General features: G+C 44.9%; 1 protein-coding gene across 1 annotated transcript in view; it reads left to right on the top strand.

Annotated features, from left to right (window-relative positions):
- The window catches only part of dlg2 (discs, large homolog 2 (Drosophila)), a 173,947-nt gene that overhangs the window by 115,021 nt on the left and 38,639 nt on the right, over positions 1–20,287 (top strand). Inside the window, exons 12-14 of the mRNA XM_085364216.1 lie at positions 1,859–2,003; positions 2,237–2,378; positions 12,729–12,884. Coding sequence (XP_085220342.1) covers positions 1,859–2,003; positions 2,237–2,378; positions 12,729–12,884 — 443 coding nt within the window. The remainder of the gene's footprint in view (positions 1–1,858; positions 2,004–2,236; positions 2,379–12,728; positions 12,885–20,287) is intronic.

Here is a 20,287-nt window from a genome sequence, read left to right as displayed (position 1 = left end):
CCACTGTTCATATCCTCCCTGGTGAATCTGATGTGTCGGTCCACCGAGTTAATGTGATCCGTGAAATGTGGAACGTCCTGAGATTTGATTTTCACCCAGGTGTCATCCACATATCTGAACTAATGACTTGGTGGTGTTCCAGGGTAGGATAGCAAAGCCCTCTTTTCCACTTCTTCCATGTACAAATTGGCCACAATGGGTGAAACTGGGGAGCCCATGGCACACCCATGTTTCTGCCTGTGGAACTGACCCTTGTATGTGAAGTAGGTGGAATTAAGACACAGCTCCAAAAGTAGACACACTTGGTCGATGTGAGCGGTCCTGTTTTACTCAGAATTCTCTTGTTAATGTGTTGCTTCCATAACTTTGCCAGTCTTCTAGCTTGCTTACTTGCCACAGTGCACTGTGCCACCTACCAATAGAAAGGAAAAGATAATGTGCATATTTCCACGAGAGAAATCCCACGCCTGGACCGTCGTTGACCGCCGCCATGATTCTAGCCTACGTCACAGCGTCATGTGCGCTTTTTACATCCAACACAAAAACTGCAGTCGTGGTGCTTTCGATTGTACTCAGAACTCGGAAATTCTGCCTTCCGAATAGGAAGATGTAGGTAACACCAGACTGCAGATGAGCTGCTTACAGGGCTGGACTGGGACAAAAGATCAGCCTGAGCATTTTGACTAGAGACCGGCCGCCATTATAGGAAAAACCATAAAGCCTTTGAATGAAAACAAACGCTGTTGTGACAGTGATGTTCACTGTTCTGATGGTATATATGCATCAATCTATCAATCGTTTGTTGTAAGATTCAGATAATTATTTTTTAAAAGCGAGACATTTTAAATGAGAATAAGAAAGTATTTCTTTGTGCCCCCCTCTCCTTGTTAATGCCCTACCTGGCCCCCTGGCAACACTTTGCTAGACCCGCCCCTGCACAGTTACCAGCTGTCCAGATGAGCAGCATCAGCTTTTGGAGAACTGTGCCAAATAAACACAGTTTGAATAACCAACACTAAGGCTCATCTGCTAATTGGAAGGTTGGTGGTTCGATCCCTGCCTGCTCCAGTCTGTGTGCCGTGGAGAAGATACTGCCCTCAAGTTGCTTTCCATTGCATTTGTATGAATTTCTGTGAATGCTAGATATGCTTGTGTGATTGTGAATGGCAGCTTGTGTGAAGAGCTTCAAATACTCACATAGAGTAGAAAAGTGCTACATAAGAACCAGTGTATTTACTCTATTATTACACACTGATACTGCAATATGTTTTTGTTGCTTTAGGTTTAAAATAGTCACCGGTCGTTAGAACAGGCGTTTCCCCGCAGCACGCCAAATAATAAATACTTGTCAAGATAATAGCAGCCATTACAGATTAAATCTTTAAATAATTTCATATACTAAAAAGGACAAAACTTTGCACAAACATTTCCTGGCTTAAAATACAGAGTTCAACATCCAAAATGGAAACATGTCGATTTAAGCTGAAGCTTGACTGGTTAGTGAAAATATACAACCAAGTTAATTTTAGTTAGAAGTCAGCCTTACTCAGTATGCAGTGGGAGTCATAATGGGAGTCATTATTTCATCATTTCATTAACCAGGCAGCCGTCATACTGTAGTGAGACGTGTCTGCCACTCTCTGTGAAAGCAACCTGCTTAACAACAAGCCGTCTCTCTAGGAGGGCATCTGTCTTGCTTAATCACCCCCTAATTAAATTACCTCTCTGCGGGTGTGTTCTCATCCGAAGACCATCTGTCATAATCCACTCTCACGGACGCAGGGAGCTTGTTGGACTCTTTAGAAACGAGCAATAAGAAGAAAAGGTCGCCTCTGAACCCATATATCTGTCTGCACAGGTGAACCACTACAGTCTGGAGGACGTTTCTCATGAAGAGGCTGTGGGCATTTTGAAGAACACGTCTGATGTGGTCACTTTAAAGGTGGGGAAACCCACCAGTGTGTATCTATCAGATCCCTATGGGCCTCCTGATAACATGCAGTGTAAGTCTTATGGAATAGATTGTTATGCAGTTGCTATGAACTAGATTAGTCCGTAGTTATATATCAATAGAATATGGAGAACCAGACTGCAGCGAGCTTTACTCAGTCGAATATGTTGCTGTTTAGTTCATAAGATTCGTGATGTACACAGTACAACTGTCTTCCAGATGTCAGTTTCTCATCTTCTCTGTTTAGTCATCTGTTACTCTGTTGTTTGCTGTGTTGTGCTGCAGCTTTTTCTCCTGCCATGAAAAATCACGTCTCTTCCCCCGTCAACACCGGCTCTCTGCATTACAAGTCCGACCTGCCCGTGGCTTCCCCTGAGAGTTATTCACCCCTCTCTACGCACTTTCCGAGGGAAGAGGATGTAAACAGGTTGGGTGGTTTTTTCTTTTGTCTTTAATTACCTCCTCATTACAATATGAGATTCTTTAATGATTGGCTTCAGCTTACTAAAGTTACAGGTACAAACTCTTTCCACCTCGCTCCTGCTGTCTCTTGTCCCGATCTGTCTTTGTGTGCAATTTTGAAAAGCCATTAAAACTTTGTTTTAAACTGTTCTCTGGGGGAGTACACTGTCTAAAAATTAAAGGAACATTTTGGAAACATATCCGATTTCAATGGGGAAAAAAAGTCATGGACTATAACTGTGCAGACATGGTGTTAGGAATGAAAGGATGTCACATTGTTTGATGAAATTAAAATGATTAGCCTACAGAGGGCTGAGTTCAAAGACGCACCAAAATTCGGAGTGATAAAAATGATGCAGAGTGCTACTCCACTTTGCCAAAGTTTTACTGGACCAGCTCAAAATGTTACTCATTAGTTCAGACTCTTTCACATCTGAACATGTGTTCATGGTGAACCTTGGTGCCTCCCTAATGAAGTCTGATTCTGTTAGTCCACGGCATTCACACCTGTGGCCTGCTGGAAGTCATTTTGTTGGGATGTGGCAGATACGCTTCCTGCTGATGGCTCTGTAACTGTCTCCTGACAGAGCTGAGGACACAGTCAGTGTCAGTGTCTCTGTCTGTCAAACCACTCCTGTGTTGAGTTTTTGCACCTGTTGTTAATGTCATGAACACCAAAGCAACAGAAACTGATTAACTCTGCTACTTAACCACCCAGACCAATATCCCAGTAGTTTAACTAACTTGATGCTACATTCTGATTAAGAAGTGTTCCTTTAATGTGTTTATTGTTTGCGGTATAATCAAACCGCGTTACTATGGTGCTGACATAGTAAAGAGTCCGAGCAGTAAAACAGATTTCTAAAGGCTCAAATGTGATGTGCTTAGCAAAGAACTATAAAACAATGCATCTACTAAGTGCTCTGCTTTTCTCACAGAGACTGATGCTTTGTCGTATGATATTCTCATGATCACTTGAGCTTTTAGGCTTGTAAATCATCCATAAAGATAAATTATGTTTGTTGGAGACGTTTCTTTATAAAGCTGGTGCTTTATAAATGCTAGGAGAAAATGCATATGGTGTTCATATATTTAGCCTTATACAGGTCTTTAAATGGAAAATGTGCTGTTTCCAACTCTGCTCGAGCACTCAAAGAACTTAATACAACATTCATCCATCTGACTGCACTCTAAACCTGACTGTTAGAGTCTTTGCTAACATTGACATTGATACATCAGACTTGGGGTTAATTAACTTGCTCAAAGACACTTAGGATTGGATTGGATAAATGCATTTATTTGTCGGTTGCAGTTGCCTGCAACTGATATAACAAACCTTTCCGACCGTACATATAAAACACAAATTCACAATGGGGAGACAGGTCAGGCTAGGTAGCAAAACGAAAAACAACTAAATGTGTAAAACAAAAGGTCAGATCAGGAGAAAAAAAGAATTTCTGCTCATACTGATCCTTAAAGGCAGTCAGCATGAGGAGAAGACAAAAACTCCATCACATAAGAAGCACAAGTATCATCACATCATAACATCATAAAAACACAAGACAAGCAACATGGGGGAGTATGCCAATGTGCACAGCTGCATCTGGGACTCTGCAATCTTGTGATTGCGCCTCCAGCTGGACCGCTGTCCACATCAGATGGGAGGTAAGCATGTGAGGAGGCGTTGGATTCGGGGAAGGCGGGGATGATGGTGAGGGCGTGTCAGTATGTGTGTCCTGAGTTCAGCCTGAGAAAGTGTCCTTTCGCCCCGAATTGTTGTTGTTCTCGTCGCGTCAGCCTTCAAGAGCATCCAGCTGGCGCCGTCAGGGTGGGGAGGTAGCTGATGGATATGTTGTTTTAGAGCGAACAGACTGCATCAATTTTACAGTTGTTCTTATCGTCTGTCAATGGTCTCCGGGGCTCCTCCAAGATCTTTCCCATATTATATTCAGTAGGAACAGTCTGAGTACTCACAGCTCTTCCCACATTTCGATCAAGGTGGCAGTCACCATTTTCTTCCATTTCCGATACACCATGCAGGGCCAAGCCAGCTCCAATCAGCAAGAGCCCCATTAGCCGAATAGGTAGATGTCTTCAATGTCCTCAATAGACAGTCCCGCTAGGCACACGACGCGCCACTTCTGCCACCCGTCCATCGTGTATCCAGCAGGGAACGTCCCTCCAGGGCACTCAGGCTCCTGATCTTAGGCTTCTCGTTGAGAAGAGGGTGTCAATTGCATTAAGGGACCAGTTGATCAAATCCATAGTTCTTCTTTAGGTTTTAGAGAACCAGAGCGAGAATGAGAAGGTCTCTCAGGGTTAGAGTCAGACAAGACCAGACAAGGACATAGAAGCAGCAGCAGGGAAGATAAGGAGAAGGAGAGGATGAAAGATGCGTCCACCTCCTCCGAGAGCCAAAGACCAAAAAAAAAAAAAAGGCATGCCGTCTGGAGGCTGGAGCAGCCGTGGATTAACCTACCAACCTTCCAATTAGGAGATGCCCTGCTCCACCTCCATATTAGCAGGGCTGTTTGTAATGCATCAAATTTTGCTTTTCAGTGTCATAAAGGTGTTGGATTTGACTTGAAATAGTCTTTTAGCACGGCAGTTGGAAAGTTGGTTCACCTTACGCTAACTGTAGCACATTTTCTAATCCCCTATCTTCTACCACTTATAGTGGTCTACAGTCCAGAGCAATCCATTAGTCTTCCAGTAGTCTTTTGAAGTGAAATTTGCCTCCGATCAGTCCTAGCAAACCACTTTCTTCTGATTCTTTATAGCTCTGATATGTGCATCAGTGTAATCGGTATAGCAGGAAATCGTGCACTGACAAAAGTTCCCCTTTGCATGAAATGCAAAGTGCAATTAAATGCTTTTTTTTTTTACACATTACTTTTTTCAAATTAAATAATCGCAATTAAAATTCATTTCCCACCTCTAGTTGAAATGTGATTATGCGGTATTGAGATCCCTTAAGGTTTCCATTTAGATGGCTAAACTCCTCACCCTATCTCTAAGAGACAGATCACCCACCTATCGAAGAAAGCCCATTTCCACCGCTTGTGTCTGTGATCTTATTCTTTCTGTCACTACCCAGCGCTTCTGACCATCTGTGACAGTAGGGACGTAGTTTGACTGTAAATTGTCAGCTTCACATTTATGCTCAGCTCTCTCTTCACCATGACCTGATGGGCGATTCGTCCCCCTCATGCCAAGACTCTGCTTCAGTTTCACTGGTATTGAGGAGTTCCTGGAAATATCTTTCCATCGTCCGATTACGGCTTCATTTGAGGTCAGCAGTGCCCCACTCCCAGTATACACCTTGTGAATAGAGCACCGCTTACAAATTCTGAATCCCATCTGACAGTTTGATAGAATCACTTCAAGGAAGACCGAAAGTCTTTCTCCATGACTTCATCGAACTCTTCCAACACACAAGTTTTTTCTTCAGCTACCAATCAGAATACATTCTGTTTGGTGTGGTGGTACCCTTCAGCTACATCTGTAGTTCCACAGGCTAGACAAGACTGAACATGACTCTTTCTTTAGCTTATTGGCAAAAGAAAGAGTCACAGAATCAGAATCAGTGTCACCCATCTGGTTCGGAGAAATTCATGCACTAACCACCTTGCAGCCACAGCTCCTTCTAGAAGCCTCAGCAATGGAGGTGCTGAATATGGTTCATTGTGACCTGATTTCCCCAGCATCCCTTGGATATAGGGATGGAAGTCAAGTAGTTCCCAGTAGTTTAATTCCTCTGGAATTGTTACTTTGATTTTCTATCGATTCCACTTGCACTCACGCTACAACCAGCTTATTTCAATTCTTGTGCAAGAGGTAGAATATAGTGGCGCGGTCTGCAGCATGGATACACCCATTACTTTTATTTTTTAAAAAGGACATGAGCACAATGCAGGGCAAACTGTGTCCAGAACAGAAACAACTGCATCATGCTGCTAATGCTTTCTCAGGTAGAATCACCGTGGCACTTTAACCTCCGAAGACCCGAACTCTTTCATGGCATTTTTAATTTTTCTTTGCTATTTGGGCTGATTGGGACCTGATGAATGTAAAAACAAAGAATTACCAGATTTTATTTTATTTTTTTACCTGATTTTTGTTTCTGAGAAAAATGAGAGCCACATATGAGGACATTCGTTTTAAATTTTGATAGAACAGTGGCAGTATAATGTCCTCGTAAGTGGATATCAGGCCCCTGAGGGCATCAGTCACTGGCAGGGAGTGTGGTGAGGGGAGATAGGCCTTGGAGGGCCTGGGAGTTCCCAGAGAGGTGGAGTCTAAGACCCGACCTGACATATAGACACAGACAAACAGGCACACACAGACACAAACATGCATTCCCACCCTCATGCACACATATACAAACACTCAGCACTCACCCAACGTAAGGATTGACATAAATGGTCATGTACACACAATCACACTCCCCAAACATACTCTATACCCCGGGTCCAGGTACCCTCGCCCCCAGAGGGGGAAACAGAACCCAGACCCAAGAGATGTTACCCTTCCCCCCGGGGTGGAGGCAAGCAGACCGTCCCAGGCTCCGCAGCAGCAGGGAGGCCAATCGGACAGCCAACATCTCCTCCCAGCCCCCCCGCCCCGATGGCTAGCAGAGAACGGGGGTGTGTGAAGACCCCATACCTCCCTCCTCCCGCTCATGTGTAGTGTTGCTGCGTGTTGTTTAAAGTGCATTTAAAACAAGGGAGAGCATGGTGCTGCTGCCAGAGAGCAGCAGGTGTTAGCACGGCCCCTCCCGAGAACCCTCAATGTCTACATGGATTTAAAATTGAGAGGTGGGCACCGGCGCCAGAGGTAGGTTTGAGTACACAGACCGTCCACCGGACGCCGTTAACGTGCCCACCCTCAAGGCCCTATATATATGTGTGTGTTATGAGAGTGTGAGTAATGTGGATGTCTAAGTTGTGAGATAAAATTGACGCACAGGTGGCCAGAAGGGGACGGGGGGGGATGTCTCCCCTGCAACCTTGTGACACACCCGCACCCCAAGGCCCTACCTGTGTGGGTGAGTGTGGTGGAGCGGGAAGAGGGAGGTAGCCGGGGATGGGGAGGAAAAGGAGGGAGGGGAGGATGCCCCTCCCTAGGGCCGGCTCCCCCGCTGACCCCAGTAGGCACCCCCGTCCTCTGGTACCCACCAAGGCAAGGGAGCCCAGGTCCATCCAGACCGGGGCCTACGGTAGCACTGCCAAGCCCCACAGGACCCGGGGCAGCCCACCCTACCCCACCGCAGAGGAAACTGTACCCACCCCAACATTCAATCGTCTCCCAGACTACACAAGACAACAGACACCCAGGTTAAGTTTATTCTCCACCTCTCCTATGTCTCTCCCCCACCTGCAGAGTGGACTCCTGCAAGGATGGAACAACCTCCCCGCCAGTTGAAGAGCCCCCCAGTTAGGCCGATGCACAAGAGGCCCCCTGCGCCAGGGCTGAGCCCCCGTGTACCCACCCGCCCACCCAGGTTTCTATATTGGCTAGAATTAAGATTATTTTTATTTTTCCAGTTCATGAGGACCGTTTTCTTGGCGATGCATAGGGCAGTAAAAACCACGTGGACTGTATTCGTTTCTGTAGTGACCTCATCCAGTTTTCCCAGCAAGCACACTAAAGGGGAGGAATTTCCAACAACTGCTCACACTGTCATTTTACATTTCAGACACTTTGATAAGTCTTCACATATCTCGCGCCAAAACTTCTGCACTGGTGGACAGAACCAAAGAGCATGAATGTAATTGTCTGGTGTATTGCCTTGACAGTGTGAGCAGTTGTTGGAAGATGTAAAGCCCATCTTCAACATCCGATGACCTGTATAGTGCACTCTATGTAGTATTTTGTATTGTATTAATTGCAGACTGGGATTTTTAATCAATTTAAAGGTTTTTAAGCAAATCTGAGACCAGAAGTTTTGGTCTAAGCTGACTGATAAATCTGCTTCCCACTTTGCAATAGGAAGGGATATTGATTCATCTAATTTAGAAAGTGTTCTGTATATTTTAGATAATAATTTGGGGGATTTAAGAGTAAGGAAATGTACCGCACTTGGTGGTGTTTGTAATTCAACTTGACTGAGGTTAAATTTCTTTTTTACTATGGATTTAATTTGTTGATATTCTAAAAATCTTTTCGGTGCATTGGTGGTTCTTGGTGTCCGGGGCTGGGCGCTCAGGTATGTACCAGCTCACTCCCGGTGGCTACCTGGCGGGGCCTGGCGCCTGTTGCTCAGTTAGGCCTCCTCCGGGTTGCGGGGGGCCCTCAGGCCTCTGGGCCTGCGGCTCGGTTCACTCTGGCACAGCTGGCTGCCGGCAGAGCCGGCGGGCACGCCGGTGCAGCCCCCTCTGGCTTCTGCTCGGTGGCTACTGGGTGACCCCTCATCTGGGGCTCTCCTCAGCTCTTCTCAAGAGGGTGGCACGGATGCCCCTACGGTGGTCCTCCTTGGGCTCTCGCACTCTGGGGCCTCTGGATGTCTGGGGCCTGGATCTCCTCCATGCCTGCTTCATGCCCTGGGGGACGGGGCTATGGCTCTCTACATCCTCTTGCAGACCATTACATGGGGAAACCTTTTGAATACAAGTGCGCTGATCCACACAGGTGTGCACACGGATGTTCACTGCTCGTAGACTTAAATTACACCTTTCTTGGCTGCAACTTCAAAGCACATTGTGCGCTGTCTGTCCTGCGTGCTGCACAACAACATTGAATATTTAGTATTTACTGCTGTTTACACTTAGCTAGATTAATGCGATGGTGTTGTGTTTAGTATGTTGCTTTGGGTTTTTTTGCTTGTTTTCTATTCTTTTTCTCTCAAAAGGTGATCCAGGAGATTTTTTTTTCTCCCCCCCTTTCTCGCTGTCCCTCTCCCCTTCTGTTTTTCTTTTCCTTCCTCTTTCTTTCTCCCTTTCCTATCCCTCACTCATGTCTGTCCCGTCTGTAACAACTGGAAATAAAATATAATAAATAATAAAAACAAAGGTCGATCAAATGGACCAATACGGCAATGCCACGATGATCCATTTGGCAAAATAAATCCATTGGGTATCCTTGTTGGTCTTCAGACAACAATTCTGACGGCTAAAGAACCAAATGGGACAGGCAAAAAAAAAAAAAAAAAGTGGATATCAGGCCGTTGTAGAGCAAAATGAGGTATTTTGGTCTAGACATCCCAGAATGTGATGTCCACAAATGTGGACGCCAGGTCCTAGGAGGTTAAAGTCTCTTTTTGCTGGTTTTCATCTTTGCTTTGTGCTGTTGTATTCATACTATTTGTGTTGGTGTGTGGGACTGTAGCATAAAAGTTTATATTTTTAAATTGTAACTATGACGCAATGGGTTGAAACACAAAAATAACATAATTAGTAGTATAACAAATTACTTTCTCCTGGGAATAATTAAGTAATGTACTGTATTGCTTTGAAGAAGCTTGTTTTGTGTAATACATTACTTTCTTTTCCAACACTGATCACAACAAATAGGGGAAATAGCTCCAACATTTGACCGCATGAATGCAATTCATTTGCATGAATGTAATGTGTTGGGTATGCTGCTTAGAGATGGTGGTGAATCTCAAAGCAGAGCCAATGAGAACCAATCACCGTTGTTGACAAGTAATCACAAACAGGCCATTTAGTACATTGATTAAAGTTATACCTGATAATATTCTGATCAGTACTAAGCAATTATCATGATTATCAGCAAAATCAATTCTGTGTTTAACAATTGCAACATACCATTTTTCTCATGGAGAATCATGTATAATTGCCATGTGGAGCTGTGTGGCAGGATTGGACCCAAATGCTTGACTCATAGATGGAAGGTAAAACTAAAGGTAGCAGCTTTATTTCTGGGAAAATAGTGCAAAATATAAACTCACAAAAAACAAACTAAACTGGAAAAAATGGAAACTAGAAACAAAACACTGGGACCTGAAAACTCAAACAACAGGAAACTAGAAATGCAGAGAGACTTGCACACATGAGGAGGTACAACACGACAGAGGGCAAAGGCAAACACAGGCTTACATAAACAGAGGAGTAATGAGTCACATGCGATGAGTTCAGAATTCAGTCTCTTTCAATCCTGCCTTTCTCAACAATGCCGTTGATGTGTTTCGTCCTTTAATGAAATTCTAGTGAAGAGCTGAAACAGAGCTGACATCAGAATATCACTCGTTATCTTGGGGTAACATGAACTGTCCTTAGGACTGAATGGTTGCTGGTTTCAATGGAAACTGATATAATTTGTGGACAGTGCAGCGTTCGATACTGTCGACCATCATATCCTATTAGAGTGATTAGAGCACGCTGTAGGTATTACAGGTACTTTACTGCAGTGGTTTGTATCATTTCTACCTAATAGACTCCATTTTGCTCGTGTGTCCCCTTGGACTTAAATCTGGGACTCTCCACCATTTGACCTTGGAACTGAAGAAGCTTCTCACATGAGAGAAGAAACGTCTTCAGGAAACTTAAAGAAGTCCAGACGCTTTTCTTTCCAAGCTCCTTAGACTCTACTGCACTTCCTCTTTGAATCTCAACAAACACAAAAATCTGGTCAAAATTCAAGCATTACAGTTATTCCATTAAATGTGTTACATGTTCTCCTTCACTATATTAATTTGATTTATACTTAATTATATTTGATTCAAGTTATATACGATTAACCATTAGCAGAAATCATATATAGATATACTAGCAGAGATGGGCAGTAACACATTATTTCTGATTACTTGTTAAATTAAAAAGACCAACTTTACACAAACATCACATTGGGGGGACACGTCAGAAAGGTCGGCTGATAGGAAAAAAACAACGAAAATACATAACATGAGGTAAGAGGAGGAGAAAAAAAACTCCACTCAGACTGAGCTCCTAGTGGGAGAACAGTTTGATAACAGAAAAAACACCTCAGCACAAAAAGCACATGACTATCAATACACCATAGAAACACAAGACAAGCAACAGGGGCGGGTAAAGGGTAAGAGAGAGCCGGTGTAGACAGCGCATCCGGTCCTGCAGCATGTCTGAGCTGGTCCAGTCGACCGCCATCTTCCCCGGGAGGGGACAAGCATCGAAGGCGTTTGGAAAGGGAGGGGGGATGAGTGTGTGCATATCAGTGTGTGTGTGTGTGTGTGTGTGTGTGTGTGTGTGTGTGTGTGTGTGTTTGTGTGTCCAGAGTTCAGCTGAGACAGTGTCCTTCGCCCTGCCAGGCTAAGTAAACAGTCTTCCAGCCAACCCAGGTGGCCTTGCATGGAATGGGAAGGAACAGACTAAACGCAGTCGTTATCAGGGTGTTTTGTTCAGCTCCGAGAGGGTCTCCGCATGAAGTGATGATAGTTTTTACTTTAGTGCGAACAACTTATATGAATTTCAAAGCAGTTCTAACAGTCCAACACTGGTCTCTCAATCTCCCGTTGGAGAGCCGCGAGCTTCTCCATGATGTTATCCAAACTTACGTTCCGTGATGTTGTCGTTCTTTTTGCTCAAAGAGCAGGTTCTGAGAACTCACGACCGCAGTGCACTTCCCCAAGATGTGATCCAATTTGAGCTCAAAGGTGTTATTCGAGCTGGCCTCTCCAGATGTAATCCAGTTTTTCACTCAGAGGTCTTGTTCTGAGTGTTCACGGCAGCCGTGCGTTCTCCAAGATCTTCTCCGTGCTGACTCAATGAGCCCATTTTGAGAAACTCACGCCTCGTCCCATCATTTCAATCCCAGCGGGCAGCCTTGTGGGGGTTTGACCAGCCGGTTCCTTAATTCAAATTGTCTGGCGCTATCAACCATGCTACATTCAAAGTAATTAAAATCAATTTAAAATGACCATCTTGACCACAGCTGCATGCTTATATGTACTGATTTGCTGCCATGTGATCACAATAGGCAACTGAACAGACATACCTAACAAAGTATAAATGTGTAAATATATAATTCTGTGGAGGACATGGATCAAAGTGACACTATTACTCAATAAGAAATCAAGTGGATTTGTGGAAGTGAACTGTTGACCATTTAAGTTTGTAATTAAGTAAAAATTTGTGTTACTATGAATTAGTAAGTGTGCAACGCATGACACCCCTAGATCGGGTGTGTTGACCAGTAAGACTTCTCAGTGTGTACAGTATTTTTTCCCCTTTTAGCCACATCTCAAGGTGCGTTATGTGTTTTCTTCCCATCTTTCACGTATGTATTTATGCCAGTCTATTGTACTCCATCTGCTCCACCTCTATTCCACCTCTGCCTCTGGACACTAATCTCTCTGCTCTTGTCTCTCGCTTCAATATAGGCCTCCTGAGCCAGTTTACAGCACTGTGAACAAACTAAGTGACAAAGTGCCCTCCCCCCGACACTATTCCTCAGTGGAGTGTGACAAAAGCATCTTCCACTCTGCCCCACTCCCTAACTATATCTTAAGTCTGTTTCCTGACTTGGATATCACCAGGTACTTTCAACCACCATCCTCACTACCTTTCTGCACTGTACCACTTGTATCCCATCTAACTATGTGAATAGCATGCCATGTTATTATATAATTACCTTATTTCTTCTAATGCATTTGTTGTTTACTCCCTTGGGAACCTTGTCGTGATATTGTTTTTCTCAAGCCTTCCTCCTTTCTGCTGTTCTCTCTTTCTTTAGGACATTGATTTTTCAGGGTCATGACCTTATTCATTATCAAAGTTAGACCGAAGATGGAGGAAAATAAAGATGTGTTTGAGTAAGGTAGCTAATGTAAGCAGAGGGTAAGGAGTCCTCTGCTGACATTAGTGGAAAAAACATGTATTGTTGTAATACATAGCTCTTGTGGCCACAAGTTATTAATACATAGCCACAATATCAATAACTGATGGCCATGGTGTAGAAACGTTTGGAAATGCAATAACCAATATTTTTGGCAACACTCTTCTAACTTACAGTCACAAGTTACTTACTCATGGCCTTCCATTACTAACTCATTGACTGCCACAGCCAGGCAAAGGGAACCAAGAACAGGACACAAACATATATTTACGATTTTATTTACTTAGAGGCAGATTATAAGTCAAAATGGAAATAGACTGCAGGTAAGGCTGTTGAGCTGGACAGAGTTGGCAGGTGAGCAGGGTGGTCCTGAAACTGAGTCCTTACTGAGACTAAAAGATCGCTGCCTGAGGCACTGTGCCTCCCCCTTCTGCCTTAGCTGGAATGGATCGATGTAGGTCATGGATGCATGGGGACTTCCCCTTTTCTCGTTCCCCATTCCTTTCGCTCCCCCGTGTGCTGCGTTGGCCAGCACGGTGCATGTCCGGGGTCCTCCTGAAGGAATTTGTGTCTGAGTCCTGTGTTCACCCCTCTGGGGTGGGGTGGGCACCTTCTGCTCTGCCAGGAGATGGCAGGGGTGACGGGGATGGGTGCCACCCCTGCCCCCTCTCGGTTGTGTCGGCTGGTATCCTGGGCTCTGGGTGTGTTTGCTGTCCCGTGTAGCCAGCATGTGAACAACCCTATGTCCTGTTGTTTTTTCCATTTTCTGCTCTGTTTTTGCTTGAGTGTTTGGTTTCTGAATGTCATTGTGCATTTTGTTTTCTAAGATAGTAGATAGCTGTTGGTAGTGTTCAAATTCGATTGTTGGTGAGGAACTTGCACACAGGCTCATAAGGACTTTGACCTCAAGGTCATGTTTCTAAAGCCGTTGTTACCACGATAACTTGAGAAAGATGTCACCCTGGACTTTTAAAATACCATATGTGTTTCTATTAAAAATCTCTAACAGGTTTGAATCTCAGTGGCCTCAACCTCAACGTCAGAGATAAAATTTTCTGAAGATCTTGTGAATGTGGTACCTCTAGAAGGAGGTCACATAGGCTTTTCAGATTTAACATCCATAACATCCAAAATCCATTTTACATTTTAAGCTGGGTAATTGATCTGTGGCAAATGCAGGGCTCAGCTAATATGGATATTTTCAACTGGATCAGTTGAACTTTCATAGAATTTCATAGAACCTTGGTGGTTCTTTACACTATACATTAGTGGTGCAACGGTTAGGATAGGATGGGAGGCAGAGCCTTCAGTTTTCAGGCCCCTCTTCTGTGGAACCAGCTTCCAGTTTGGATTCGGGAGACAGACACTATCTCTACTTTCAAGATTAGGCTTCAAACTTTCCTTTTTGCTAAAGCATATAGTTAGGGCTGGACCAGGTGACCCTGAATCCTCCCTTAGTTATGCTGCAATAGACGTAGGCTGCCGGGGATTCCCATGATGCATTGAGTTTTTCCTTTCCAGTCACCTTTCTCACTCACTATGTGTTAACAGACCTCTCTGCATTGAATCATATCTGTTATTAACCTCTGTCTCTCTTCCACAGCATGTCTTTATCCTGTCTTCCTTCTCTCACCCCAACCAATCACAGCAGATGGCCCCGCCCCTCCCTGAGCCTGGTTCTGCCGGAGGTTTCTTCCTGTTAAAAGGGAGTTTTTCCTTCCCACTGTCGCCAAAGTGCTTGCTCATAGGGGGTCATATGATTGTTGGGTTTTTCTCTGTATCTATGAAGCGCCTTGAGGCGACTTTTGTTGTGATTTGGCGCTATATAAATAAAATTGAATTGAATTGAATCGGATCACAGTTTTAAGTCACGGATCCGATCAATTTTCAGATCAGCAAAAAAAGAAAAAAGACAAAAATTGAACATTTACTTATTGAAGTATTTTTTGCCTGTTAAAACATTCAACTCAAGATTCATTCCACGCAAGTATTAAAAAAAATATGGTTCAATATGGGGCAGTATAGGGCTTTGTATCTACCACTCAATTCAATTCAATTCAATTTTATTTATAAAGCACCAAATCACAACAACAGTCGCCTCAAGGTGCTTTATATTGTAAGGTAGACCCTACAATAATACATACCGCTCATTATATCGCACTCTGCTGTGATATGAGCTGTCACGGTCACGTAGCTTTCCGTTGTCCCGGAGGTCCACCCATTTGTAGTAGTTAGGGCAACAGAATATGCCTGGGACATTTCAGCCATAACTTAAATCTTTTCCTGATCATACATGCTTGGAACGATCTTGCCACTAAAGTGGACACGCAACGAGATATCATAGCGTGGCTCGTTCATCCTAGTTTAAACCCCTTGTTTTGCACAAAGGAATACGGCCTCCCGTCTGCAGCTAAACACCCCAATAGCTTTTGTAATAGCTTTAGCCTGGTCAGATTGGGCAGCAAAGGGCTGCTTAAATACTGCAAACTCCTCTGCTCCTCCACTCACTCCACTCCACTTCGCTAGCGCTGACCATAACTATTGCTTGACAGACCCACCACGCCACCATACACATATTTTTTTTCCTTCTTTTTCGAATCTTAGGAACCGTGGAGTGGGATCGGTTCAGATTACGGATCAACCATGATCCGTTGCACCACTACTATACATGCTTCCCTTTGGCAGTATAATTTGAAGACATGGCATACATTTTTATTGCTATGCAGGTAATGCCCATTTATATCTGTAAATGAAGCATCCTTGTCAGGTGCCCAAAACACCTGAACAGGCTCCTTTTGATGTGGAGGAGCAGCGGCTCTACTTTGAGCCACTTCAGATGGCTGAACTGTCTCTTAAGGTGGGCATACACTGTGCAATTTTTGGCCCATTTAGAAATGATTATTCAGTCGTTTTAAGTATCGGCCTGAGTTTCGCCTTAATCGTGAGTTGTGCATCATCGTGTAATATACATGGGGTAACGAGAAGCGATTAACACCTCACGACCAGCTCCCAATCAGCAATCGTATCGTTGCAAGAAAATCAAACCTGTTTGAAATCCTGTCGCCCCTCATGAGGGTGTCAACAAAACCCACCCTGCACATGGACAAACACAGAAATGGAAGTGAAAAAGATGGAGCAGCATGGCAGTGCAGCGTGTGATCTGGACACAAGCGATGGAGGCACAACTTGTAGAACTATGGCAAGCTCATCCGAGCCTTTTCGATGTGGCCTCACAAAATTATCACGACCACAACAACCGTGAAAAGAGCTGGATGGACATTGCTGCTCAATCACAGCTGCCTGGTCAATGTTTTTCATTAGCGATTTAGCAAAGTTGATGTGGTGGTGTGTGTCTGTGTGAGTGAAAGACAGAGAGAGAGGGAGGGAGAGAGAGTGAGAGACAGATTTTGTGTTATAAGCTTCATATTACCACTTCATATTATAGATGCACAGTGTGAGCACTCAGGTGGCATAAGAGCATCGGGCCGTATAGTGTGAGACCCTGCATTATGACCTACGAACTTCTAACCCCTGTGATTCAGTCGTACAGTTTGAGCAGGAGCTGAATAACATGGCTGAAAAAAATCGCACAGTGTTTGCCCGGCTTAAAAGAGAGGCCAGCCACCCTTCGAAGGAAGCTCATTTCTGCCACTTGTATGTGTTATGTCCTTCTTCCAGTCACTACCCACAGCTCATGACCATAGCTCAGGGTAGGGACGTAGAGCGACTGGTAAATTGAGAGCTTTGCTTTTTACACTCAGCTCTCTCTTTACCATGACGGACCAGTACAGCGTCCGCATCACTGCAGACGAAGCACCAATCTGGCTGTTGATCTCCCGCTCCCTTCTCTGGTCAGTCGTGAACAAGACCCAGAGATGCACTCCGCCCTTTTCCGGCTCAGGACCATAGCCTCAGATTTAGGTGCTGATTCTCATTCCCACCGCTTCACACTTGGCTGAATGGCTGTGAACCGTTCCAGTGCGAACTGTAGACTATCACCTGATGAAGTCACCAGAACCACATCATCTGCGAAAAGCAGAGATGAGATTCTGAGGCCACTCAAATGAAAGCCTTCCTCCACTATGCCTACAAATTCGGTCCATAAAAATTATGAACAGAATCGGTGACAAAGGGCAGCCCTGGCAGAGTCCATCACCTACCGGAAAAAAGTCAAACTTATTGCCGGATATGCAGACCAAGCTCTTGCAACAGTTGTATAAAGATCGAATGGTCCATAGCAATGTCCCAGACACCTCATACTCCCGAAGCATCTCCCACCACTGACACTCCGAGAGACACGGTTGAATGCCTTTTCCAAGTCCAAAAGACACATGTAGACTGGTTGGACAAACTCCCATACGCCCTCAAGTATCCTCGAGAAGATAAAGAGCTGGTCCAGTGATCCATGACCAGGACGAAAACCACATTGTTCCTCCTGTTTCCGAGATTTGACTAACGGACAAACTCTCCTTTCCAGCACCCTGGCATAAACGTTCCCACGAAAGTTGAGGAGTGTGATCTCCTGTAGTTGGAATACACCCTCCAGTCCCTCTTCTTAAAGATTTGCAGACTGGGGTGGTGGTTCCCATTCAGACGTACCGCCCTGATCTCCACGCAAGTCTCCAGAGGTGTGTCAGTCAAGACCTACAACATACAGAGACTACAGGAACTCAGGGTGAACCTTGCAGCCAAGGAGGTGTGTAACTGCCTCAGTGACCTAACCTCTGGAGATAGAAGAGTCTTCCCCTTGCCCCCAGACTCTGCTTCCTCCACAGAAGACATGCCAGTGGGATAAAGGAGGTCCTTGAGGTATTCCTTCCACCACCCGACAATTTTAAAGTTGAAGTCAGCAGTGCTCCACCCAGACTATACACAGTGCATGTAGAACACCACTTTCCCCTCCTGAGTCACCTGACGGTTTGCCAGGATCCCTTCAAAGCAGTCCGAAAGTCTTTTTCCATGGCCTCTTTGAAGTCCTCTCACACCACTAGTTTTTGCTTCAGCCACTGCCTGAGCCGCATTCCTTTTGGCCTGTCGGTACCTATCAGCTGCCTCTGAAGTCCCACAGATTAGCCAAGCCCGGAAGGACTCCTTCTTCAGCCTTGTGGCTCCCTTCACCTCTGGTGTCCACCATTTGGTTTGGGCATTACCACCACAACAGGCACCAACCACCTTGCGGCTGCAATTCAGTCAGGGGGTCCGGCAGTCGAGGTGCTGAACATGGTCCATTTGGACCGGGGCCTCTGCCTGGCCTTACTATACATTTGATGTGCCAGGTTTGTCCAACATCCTCCCCCGCCAACTGATCCAACTCACCACCCGGCGGTGATAACTTGACAGCTCAGCCCCTCTCTTGTGTCCAGAACATACGGGTGCAGGCAAGTCTGCTGGACCAGACAGGGTGAGTCCCTGTGTCTTCAAGGCCTGTGCCCCCCAGCTTTATAGAGTCTTTCATAAACTGTTCATGATGAGTCTGAGTCTGCAGAGGGTCCCAGTGCTGTGGAAGATGTCAGGCCTCGTTCCTGTACCAAAGATGCGACATCCCAGTGGTTCCCAGGATTACTGACTTCTGAAGTCTTAAAAGACTGATGATATGTGTGTCCTCAACATTGTGTGTCTGACAAGGTGATCAGCAACACAGGGGCACCACAAGGGCTGTCCTCTAAACCACAGACTTCACCACTGCAAAGAAACCTGCCATGTTCAGAAGTTTTCTCATGACTCTGCTGTGGTTGGATGCAGCAGTGAAAGTGAAGAGACAGAGTACCGGGCTGTGGTTGACTCCTTTATAACATGGTGCAAGCAGAATCACCTGCAGCTCAATGTGACAAAGACAAAAAATTGACCCTAACTTGAGGAGGACCAGGAAACCAGTGGCGCCTCTTTCAGTCCAGAGGGTAGATGTGGACATCATGGTGGACTATAAATACCTCAGAGTACACATTCTCTATGCTGTTGCATAGAGAGGGTTGCAAATGCCAACAGACTTAATAAACGGATTCGCAAGGCCAGTGATCTTGTGAGGATGGAGCTGGACTCTATTAAGGTGATGTCAGAAAGGCAGATGTTATCTCCATGTAGTTATCTCCTTGTACAACTCCTCCATCTAATGCACAGTGCAATAGTTACACCCTCCTCTACAGTGATAACTGCTCTGCCCTCTTGAGTCAATGCCTCCATTCTTCCAGGGCTAGTTTAACGGCTAGGAGTTTTTTGTCATCACTGTCATACTTCTTCTCTACAGGGGATAAACTACGTAAAAAGAAAACACACTTATGCAGGTTATCATCTATTTGATGTAAAAATTTAGGTCCCCCTCTGTATTAAGAGATATTAAGAGAGTGGAACTATTGCAGTGTGTACTCGTGCTGGGACTCAGCCTGTCTGGTCATGCATACTTACCTGAGTATAGTGTTTCTGAACGTGGTCGTACGTGAAAGTGATGGGTGGCGGAGAGGTGTCGGGTTTTTCACTGGAGGCGAAGGTGCAGTAAGGAGAGAAAGGGAGAGAGAGTGGTGTGGCTGTGGACTGCAGGCTCACCACAGTTAAGTCAGTAGGAGCTGAGCATTGACTGCAGTATCAAATCAGTTGAAGAACAAATTCAAGTCACTGGCTCTGTCCCCAGCAGCTTCTCTTCTATTGGATGGTTTGAATCCTTAATGACACTCCAGACCTCTCTGCTGTTTTGCTGGAGTTTCTGCTCTAGCTTTCTCCTGTTATTGTTCTTAGTTTCTCTGATCTTGCCGCTCAATAATCCCATTCTCAGCTCCACTTTATTTCTCACTCTGAAAAACATCCCCTTGTTATTGAGGAGGTCTTTGATGTCATTAGTCGCCCATGGCTTGTTATTTGGGTAGCAGAGAGTCGGAGCTGGGACAGTGGAGCTAGTGCAGAAGGTTATGTTGTTAACAAGAACTGCTTATCAATTGCAGAGCTTTCCCAGTCAGCTCGAACAGTTTGGAAGCCTTCAATTGATACATTGTCATTGAGAATATCCTGTACAGTGCACCGTTCAACCAATATGTTTGCTCAATATGTTTGGTAGAGAACACTATTAAACAAATAAGAGGCAGAACAGGCTGAAATACGCTGCATGCAGCAGTG

This window comes from Diplotaxodon limnothrissa, linkage group LG10 (genome assembly GCF_057381915.1).
Source record: "Diplotaxodon limnothrissa isolate DT_005_m linkage group LG10, D_limnothrissa_male_GT1.1, whole genome shotgun sequence".
Lineage (NCBI taxonomy): Eukaryota > Metazoa > Chordata > Actinopteri > Cichliformes > Cichlidae > Diplotaxodon > Diplotaxodon limnothrissa.
This window is presented reverse-complemented; position numbering and strand designations above follow the sequence as displayed.